The sequence below is a fragment of the Scomber scombrus genome, chromosome 1, assembly GCF_963691925.1.
Source record: "Scomber scombrus chromosome 1, fScoSco1.1, whole genome shotgun sequence".
Taxonomy (NCBI): Eukaryota; Metazoa; Chordata; class Actinopteri; order Scombriformes; family Scombridae; genus Scomber; species Scomber scombrus.
The window spans coordinates 27,970,487-27,980,663 of record NC_084970.1 but is presented as its reverse complement, the minus strand read 5'-3'; the positions used below and the strand labels follow the sequence as shown (position 1 = coordinate 27,980,663).

The window sequence follows — 10,177 nt, the reverse complement described above, 5'->3', positions numbered from 1 at the left end:
AGTGACTTTACAGTTTGTGTAACAGTTGAAGATATTTCAAATATTCAGTTTCAATATACAGTTCAGTGTCACCTTGTGATGTCTGGAATATTTTAATGTGCTGTGGTTTTCACTCATGAAACTGACAACATATTATGGACAAAACTACATAACTAATCTACAACTTGAGAAGAGTGGAGCGTGATGTCGGTAATGAGTTTACATGTGTCTGTTAATAATATGTGATTGAAATCATACACAATTTGCGACTCATCAGTCCTCTGCTTTTTCAGTCCACCCTCCTGTCCGCCTCCCTGCATTTCATAGGGATGAAGTGACATGCTTTTTGCTCCCTCCTGGTCTTCTTCCCTCGCATCGGCCTTCCCTTCTGAGACAGAGCTATGAACATGTCTTTTCTAATCCACTTTGCAGAGGAGTAAGCATTGAAGTAGTTTTCTAGGAAAACCTCCTTGAAGTTGCAGTTATCATTGTAGATCCTCTGCAACAATAACACAAACATTGCAGCATTAATACAAAACAATCTGAGGTTGTCAGCATTTATCTTTCGAGACAATTCTTGGTCATGATTTTTCAAGTTGGATGCTCTGCTGTGATTGTTCTGTCTCTGCTGTATGTATGACTTTTCTCACTGAGGAATTACCTTGCCTTGCAGCTGTCCATCCTTGGTCATGGAGATGTAATACTGACTCTTCACGCCTTTGATAGCCAGTATTCCCCCCTCAGACACTGTCCTGATCTCCAGGATGCCTGAGGAAAATGAGACATATTAGAGGACAGATAAGGCATTGTCGATATCCAACTTTCACTCTAGACTCCACACAGCCTTCAACATTCATCTTCATTAACAAACGGGATGGAAGTTCCTGTGGTTAATCAGTCTGTGGTCTCTCTGGATTTATTCAAGTCTTGTTAACTGGCCTGGGTGGCCATTACACAAACCACAACCTATGCCATAACACATATGGGAGACAGATTAGGGCTCACTCCCCTGGGATTGAGAAAACTACCTCCTTGCATGTGCTTTGCACGCTACAGTTAAAAAAAAAGAAGAAGAAAACCCCCAAACCAGCCTCAATGTGCCATTTCGAAAGGACATAAATGCAGATTATGTATCAGCAATATTTATAAATTTCCAAAGAAAAGATTAACAATATGATTAATAAAAGAACAATATTTGCAGTAATGATTACAATGTGCTGTTTCCGTGAAACTGAAGGCATTACTTACTCATCTTGCCAGACTTGTGTAAGAATTCATTTTTACTATCATTTAATCATTTACAATCATTTAATCCAACAGATACACACACCACTGATTATTAGTCCACCAGTCACAGGTCTATAAAGTTCTATTTGGCTCAATAAAGATCTAAAAAATGTCACAGGACTAGCCAAGTCTGAAAGGCTTTCGCATGAGTATTTCAGATCAACTTCCCAGTTTATTGCATCTATTTTGCCTTACCTCATCATGCTATCAAAACTAAACTTTTATGTATATTGAGCATTGCTCTTGTAAAGCTAAACAATCATTATTGCAGTTCTGTTCAATCTAATAGAAGATATCTCACAAATCCAAAACCATACAGTAAAACAAAAATATTCATGTCAAGACCCCATGGTCTGATGATGACAGTTTTTTGGAAATAAACATTACTGTTAATGTATACATATTGCAGAAACTCTTCCTTTTGACAGGCAGAGGGAAAAAGGGAAGGCCCATATTAAGGCTTTTCAGACGGACATTGAGCATGCTTTATTTTAGTGTTTGCTAGATCACAAACAGATGGCAGTCTCCCAATCTTGGAATGCTGTTTGTACTCTTCTTGCACTATTTGACTAAATATTATTGCCATTTTACTCTTTGCTCACTTTCATTTAACCCTGTTTTCCTATTGCCCTGTTGAATTTTATTCAGCATGACTTGAGGCGTTTGTGATCTGAAGGTTCATATTAACACTATTTGACCTACAGTGCATCATAATTTGCAAACATTTTAGTCAATCAATCACTCATTACTATTTATTTTATATTCAATCATTCATTGGTGTGAACTGTCGATGCAACTGCATATTTTTCCCTCAAGTTGGGATTTCAGCGTCTTTTAGTTGTGAAAAACAGCATTTTATAGCACGAAAGTGCTGTTCCCATAATATGACATGTAACAGCCACAGTTGTTTGGTCTACTGTAGAAAGATGGAACACATTTCCACACACACACATATATCATTAACATTTTGGCTCTGACAAGGTTAGCCTCACAGGCTACTCTCAGCTTGAACAGATTTGTCATCACTCACTGGTCCAGCCCCCGGCGAAACAAACTAACTCGTGGGTAATCCTTAATTCTGCTTTCTCTGAACACAATTTGAATCCGGTGTTTATGTTCACTGGTGGGATATTGGAGACATCTTCCATGAATAGTGCATGTGAAACTTTGTGATAATTTTGTACTGCTACATACTAAATGTCTTGTTAGTACACAGAGGTGATGTTTGAAAACACTTGATGTAATTGTAATGACTTGTATTCAGTCTCTCTTTAAACACAAATCAATCTACTGTATAGTGATACTAAAACTACAAAATACTCCATATATGTACCAGATTATCTATTTTTTGTTATGGCTTTACCAAATTACAGTCAATTTAACAGCAGCTATAAGATACCACCAGTCTCTCAGTTATTTTTATGTGGCTGCACCTGATACCAGGTCTATTATGCCACAGTCTGAGTGAATCAGTTGAGAACTGGGCTAAGTCATATTACAACATACTCATACAGTTACTGTGTAGGAACTCCATGTTTTTTAGTTGTCATGCTGTGGTTTAGGATTTGTTGATTGCCGACTTGGAGGTTGTTTATCTGCTCTTTTATTATATTCTATTGTTATCACATTTTGGTCAAACTCAAATGAAACTGTAAAATCATATATAGTATATAGTCATATATCATCTTCCACATACACCAAAACCTACATGTGTTATTCATTGACATTTACTATTTTGTAAAGAAGTAAATCCCTATGTCTATCTTATATGTACTATGAGTTTGTTTGTTTTTGAGGATATAGTTACACATTAGGGGGGGGGGGGGGACTATTGTGTACTGGGAACTATTGCAATACCTCTGACCAGAGCGAACACGTGATTTCTTTTAGATTGATTGCATGGTTAGAGCGCAACTCCTTTCTTTCATTGATGCTCAATATCAGTGTCATTTTATATCTATAACAATGTAGGTTCACAAGTATGTCTTCCTTTTTTAAAATGCAATTAAGTTAGAAAAAACTTGTTTTGTGGTGCAAGAGATGAGTATAGTGGAAGTAAACCTATATTTTAGTAGCAGAGGCACATGGAATGTAGAAGCCAAAAATAATCCTGCTCCCATTTTCTCATTTTGGTTTCTTTCTTTCTGTCTTTTTCTCTTTTTGTAAAAAACAACAACCAAAAAAACAAACCTTTACACAATCAGCTTTTCGGGACATCTTGTTCACTGCAGCCAAAAAGTATGAATCATTGATTTATGGCATATATATCTGCTCTCCACTGGTCTCTTCAAAGGCTTGTTGGTTAAATTTCTGTGTGCTTTTTGCGTGCTATTGTCAGCCACATATGGGTGTATCAATTTTTCTGTCTTTCGTGGCCAATTGTTGCACAAGAATCTTTTCCATCCACTTTGAGGCATTTCCCTGTCATGCCAACATTCCAGCCACAGCCGCACTGTCAGATAGGAGGAAATGATAACTACTTAAAACATCCTCAAAATGACATGATTTCCAGTAGTATCTAAAAACATGCACTTGGAAAAAATGTTGGCTTTAAATAAACAATTAACTTTATTAAATCAGTGAGCCTTGTTAACTGAAATGCATTTCTTGGCAAATTTTGCATTTGATTGTATGTGGCAGTAATTTACATAAGGCAAATTATTGAGGTTGATTGTTTAAGGTGATGTTTACTTCATGGAAATGGTGGTTTCACCAGACACAGTGTGACATCTGTGTGAGAAGTCAGTTGCTTACCATACATTTGTCAGATAATGATTGTGATTCATTGTTCCATTCCTAATATTTGTGCCAATTCTGTGTCCCAAGACCTTATCCCATGGCTTTGTGTTTGTGGGAAAGTATATCAGGCTGAGCCAGTGTGGGTCTGCCAGTGTGAGTCCGAGGTCACAGAGGCCTGTCTCCAAGCCCCCTCAGTTTACTTCATTACAGACTGTGTTTAGATACTGTTATGGTTTAACAGGCCAAAGCCCCCACCTGCTTCATTTTACTCCTGTCACTTTGGCTGCTCTAACTGAGACACATGGCCCATTAACTTTGTACAATAACACCTCCCACGTGCTCCTGTCACCTTGACAGGCCAAAGGCTCAAAGACTCACTGGAAAGATTTCACAACTAAAAGCTGCATCTGGAAGAATTAAGACACTTCAAACTAAGACTAAGTCAACTCCTAAATTCGCACATGGAACATAACATTTTGTTTTTGTTATTACTAATAAACTCAGACGCACTCATAGTGAATCACTGGTGTTATAGTAAGAAAAAAAAAATCCATCCTTACTGTAGCAGTTGGCGGCATCTTGAGTCCCATTGATGTTGCCAAAGTCATCAATTGTTAGGAACCACTGGGTGCGGCTGAACAGCTGGCGGATGCGCACATCTCCTCCCTCCATGTAGTCGTAGTTCCTGGTGTGGCGCTCGTGTTTAGAGCAGTTCATGATGGCGGCAAGTTGTTCTGGAGTGCAGTCACTGTAGACCACACACACACTGCCAAACAGGAAGATTGCATGCAGGTACAGTCCGGAGAAGAGATTTTGAAGGTTCCATGTCAGCATCCATTTGCGCATTATAATACAATGCAGTGGGAATCAATGAACAACATACTGAAATGTGAGAAGAGATCTGTCGCTATCCCTCAGCCCAGCGACCTCCTAAACCCTGACTCGTGACTTGTGTTGTGACCTCAGGGTCCCTGTTTCTGCAGCAGGGATTCCTAGTGGGACGTTGATACAGGTCGGTTGTGGAGGAGACAGTTTGAAGCTGGTTAGGGTTGGAAGAGGCTGGAGGATAGTCTGAAGTAGAAGACGGGTGATAGTATTATGAGATGAGGTCTCTCTTCAGTCCTCAATGATGGTGTGCGTTGACTGCTCCATCCTCTTGAGACCATAGCCTGACAAGGGGCGTCATAATCCACTTCAGGAAATGTTATGCAGGTTTTCACTATTAAAAAAAAGTAGACACATTTGAGTCTAGGTATTGCAGCTGGAAAAAAGATAATTACACTGACAGCTACACTTACAAGTTGAAAGATTTTTGTTAAAGCAGGTTAAAAAAAAATCTTTCAGTGATCACTGGGATTCACCAAATTCTACAGTAGAGCCCATACATTTTCAAATAACTTGTAAAAAGCTTCTCGTATTATCTGCATTGTATTGTACATTCAACAGCAGTAAATCAAAATTGTTGTGATGTACTATGACAGGCATATGTCTCCCTGTCATGGACCCAGAACAGTGAAATATTGCATCAGTTCAGCTGGTTTGCTTCACTAGTCTATGATCTGTAATCTGCTTTCTATCAGCATACATATGTACTTTCAAACAAACAAATCTATGCTGTTTTTCTTGTAAAGAAAAATAATCTGTAGGTTAATGACTTACATGTGCTCTGAGTGATGGCAGGAGCAGTCACTGATGTGTTCCCTTTCAGCAAGAGTTTTAATTAGAAAACGTGTTAGTTCTAAAGTTGTTGTCTCAGTAGTAAAACAAGCCCAGTAATGCAGCAAAGCTAAGCAAGAGCTGGGAGCTTCTGTCAATTCCCGTAGATGTCTCCCTGACTCTGGCAGGCTGACTCTGCGCATCTTCCACTGTCGCTGTGCACTCTGCTCAGATAAATGCCTCCTGCTGACCTCACTTGAGAGCAATTAGATCCCAACCAGTCAGCTGTCCCTGGCCGAGATGCAATGGAGAAACACCCTCTGCGTGCCTCTCACTGTCACTCACCCATTGGACATGAGAGGGAGCTATAAACTCTTAGAATAGCAGGCTCTCCTTGGTATGTGCTCCCAAATACTTTTAAAACATTTGCATGCATACTCACTCCTGCAGAACTTACTACAACCTGTCTGCCTTTTCCAAGAAACATTTTGCTCTTAAATAGGTTTGTGCTGTGTGTGTTACAGATCTCACAGTGACTCACATTCACTTTAGTGAGATGGTTAAGATATCTTCTGTAATGACAAAGCTTTAAGGAATCTCTTCCCTATCATTTTAAATGTCACAATCAATTAGTGGTTTATAGATGCACTGAATCATTGGTACATATTTATTGACTCAAGTAGAAAAAAAACTTCAAAGAAGCCCTTCAGTTCTCATTCTTATTGAGTGTAATAGTGGGAAGCAATAAGTTATGGCTGGCAGGTATCCATCCAACGGGAGAAAAACAGAAGACATAACTGCTCAGAGGTAGTCATCTCCATGTCAGGGGTCGTGCACTCTTTCACTTTTTGTGATTGTATTTAAAGTCACAATTTATTGCCTTACATACCTGGCCTTTCCTTAGACTCACAACTTCAAAAGTTTATATGGGCCCTAATGACGCGCTTCCCTGGGGAGGTCAGGGTTGCAGCCGTAAGAAAGGGGGACTTCTGGCTGCAGCAGGTTTCCTTCTCATCTGGTGGTCGTAAAGACCTGATCTATTAGGTGTCACTCTGGCCCGTTTATCTGTCCCTTTTATCACCTCAGAGACAGTTCACACTCTAGTATTGCAGGCCAGGGAAATTCTACTTAACACATTGCTTAGTCATTAAAATTAATGTGAAATCATAAATTTTTTTTATTTTTCATTTTCTGAAATATAATTCCAGAGCATATACTTTACAGGCAATAGGTTTTTAAAATTTTGGATAACAAAATGTTTACAGACTCACTATTCATAAATTATCACCTTCCTGTGGTGAAAGGGTTTGCGTGACCTAGGACTAGTTTTGTCTGGGCAAGGTAGCATCTGGTCGGGTCCCCTAAGGCAAATTGCTCCCAGGGGAGGGGCCAGACTAAGACTGATTCAAAAACTCTCAACAGAATAAGTGACCTTGCCTGGAATCGAGTAACTGGGGCCCCCTACCTTAGACAGGCCCGTACTTTGCAAGCGAGACCAGTGACCGGGCTTATGGAGCCTGGTCATGCTGAAGGGTGCAGGGTCTCCATGTGTGCTTCCTGCAATGATCTGTGTTGGGTTATTGTGCCCTGCCACTTAAGTGACAGGCAAAAGTGAGTTCCTTGTAGGTCTGACCCTTAGCTTCAGTATTTCACCTCATTAATCATTAACCACCTTAATGGGAAAGGAGCCGGCACAAGTGGAAGCAGTGCAGGAGGTTGAGCAATACCAATTAAATACAGTTGCCCTCACCATAACATACAGCGCCAGCTAAGGAACCAAACTTCTTCCCGCAGGCTGAACTTTGTCCTTTTCCGGAGATGTCAAAGGTAAAAGGCATGAAGTGGATTTTGAGTGCTGTTGTGTTGGAAACTCTCCTCAACCTTACCAATATGCGTCTGTATTGCAAGGGGAGGGCTCTGCCTTTTAAATGTGTTTAAACACTAAACAGCAACTTAGAGTATCTATCCACTGTAGTATCTCAGGGTGCTGTCCTGGAGAGGGCGCTGCCAGAGCTGGAAGAGTCAGGGGAAATCTTGTCTATCTCTCTGGTTGAGGTCAATAAGGTAGCTAAGAAACCCTGCAGTCATAACATCCCCTTTTGCATTGAGGTCAGGGACATTTCTTAACCTTTCCTGACTGACCGAATGAAGGAGTTAACATATCTTCAGGTCGTCTTCACAAGTAAGACTGAGTATGAGATTTGCATGTGGATTTAAGCAGCAAAGCTCTCAAACAGTAATAACTGATGACTGTATGGCCATGAACTCAAAATGAAAGAATAGGATCACACACACAAGCAGTTCACCAAATGCCAGACATCCGCAGTTAGGTGGTGAGGTATTCAAAAGGAGCTCAGAGTAGAGCTGAAGGAGGCAGTTTAGATTGTTCAGGTATCTGATCAGTAGTCCTTGACGTGGAGGTATTTATGTTATGTTCAACTGTGTGCAGACCCTAATGCAGACCCAAAACATGCTTGAAGTATTAGATATCCTAACTTGCCTAGGAACACCTCAGTAATCCCCTAGGAAGAGCTGGAAGACATACCTGAGGTGGCCTTAGGCTTTTGCCACCATGACCGAGTATTGTATGCAATGTAAAATAGAAAGTAGCAAAATAAGTATCTGCTTTTCTCACCACTCCAATCATTAACTTCCTGAGTGAAGGTCACTTCCTGTACTGCCACCCATCCACATGACCACTGTTCCCACTTTGGGATGGGTCATTGGTAACAAGGATATTGTGTGTATGAGGACTACTTGGAGATTTGTTGCCTTTTCGGTAGCTAAAAGGTTCAGCAATATTGTTGCATGCAGCTGGAACACATATCTAATAGTTGATTGCTGCAATCAAATGTAGCTCTTTGTAGAATTATACAAGAACCCCAAGTTCACAGGTTAATGACGGCATCATTAACCTTTCAGGATGAGGAAAGTGGCGAGAAGGAAATTGTAGACATAGCCGACTTCAAATTCTCTTTAACATGTTTTTGTATTCTGACTTTGTTCTTGGAAGATGTTTGGGCTTACCCCTGTGACCTTTGCTTTGACTTAACAACATGTAATGTTTTTTGGCCTCTAAACAGGTCATTTTGTTACAGGGACTGCTTTTCCCAACCATTAATTGCTTAAGTAGTCCCCTGTTTTGCTTCTAACATCACTCTTATTGTTGTGCTTTGTCCAACTTATTATAGTGTTGTTGCCACTGGAGCTCTGCGACTGTAAAATGATATGCTTTAGGACCTTGCTCTTGTCAGTGTCACATTTTATATCACTCCTTAAAACAGATCTAAAGACACTGTTGTTGTTGGGTTTTTTTTGTCTTGTTTCTTTCTTCACTGGTCTACCTGGTAGTAGTGATGGTAATACTACTGAAACTGTAAAGCATCAAAAGGCTCCAATATGGTACTCACATCCCCAGAAAGAAAGACTATATATCCCTATGTGAAGGCTCAGGTGATACTTCATGCCATGTATATACTGCAGATAAATCAGAATTTACTTTAGCTGTCTCTAGCTTGTGTGAGTGTGTGTGTGTGTGTGTGTGTGTGTGTGTGTGTGTGTGTGTGTGTGTGTGTGTGTGTGTGTGTGTGTGTGTGTGTGTGTGTGTGTGTGTGTGTGTGTGTGTGTGTGTGTGTGTGTGTGTGTGTGTGTGTGTTTGCTGGTAGTTTGGTTTTATAGCCTGAATGGTTGCCTGCTTCAGTTCAAGGATCAAAGGACCAGCACTGTCTGGAGTTTACAGTAGCATAGGAAGTGCAGTGGCCGTGAGGCAGGCACAATAGACCTGCGTGAGTGAAGCTCTTTAAATCTCAATGACTATGTGCCTTCACTTCCATCAGCCTGCCTCACTACTTTGCTTATCTCTCTCCTCCTTTCTTCTTCTTTCTGAGTTATTTTCTGTTTTCGACGAGCGGAGGTCACCGTTTAAAATCTAAGAAGTCCTTTTAATTGATTCCCATCGCTGACTGTTATGTTGAAGGTTGCTAAAGCCAGTAGAGTCTGTGAGTCTTTGGATGATTGCAGTGTAACACGCAAATATGCAAGCTCACGATGAGCTCAAATCCTGTTCCAACTCTAAATTCAGAACCGGCAGCTCCATTCTCCGAGCCTTGCTGTGTGTATGCCAGCTTCATCATCCAGCAGAAACTTACATTGACACTATGATCGGTTGGTCTCATTGCTGCTAAAGTTATGTTTAAGTATTAATTTCGCTTATGTCTAATTTTCCCAACAAAATTTTACCATTTTACTAATTATCATAAAAGTAACCAAAGGATTGGTCATAGCTTTAGTAGTTATTTTGTTTTGATTTGATTTATATTTTTTTTATTTTTAAGTTGGCGAGTTCTTCAGCATTTCACAAATGACATTTCTGAGACATGCACTTTCTCTCTAAATGCACTTTAATGCACTGTGCTCTCTTGGGATTTATATAGGTTTTTTTTATAATTTTTTTAAAGGAATTTTTAAATACATATCTTTATCCTTTCTGTTGTTGTTGCACTGCTGTGGGCTTGGA

At 40.0% G+C, this 10,177-nt stretch overlaps 1 protein-coding gene across 1 annotated transcript; it reads right to left on the bottom strand.

Moving 5' to 3' along the window:
- Positions 1–268: 268 nt before the first annotated feature.
- On the bottom strand, positions 269–4,851 carry fgf7 (fibroblast growth factor 7). Its single transcript, XM_062418524.1, has 3 exons — positions 4,566–4,851; positions 641–747; positions 269–478 (listed from the first exon to the last, which is right to left on the bottom strand). The coding sequence occupies exons 1-3, from the start codon at positions 4,849–4,851 to the stop codon at positions 269–271; spliced, it is 603 nt and encodes a 200-aa protein (XP_062274508.1).
- Positions 4,852–10,177: the final 5,326 nt, after the last annotated feature.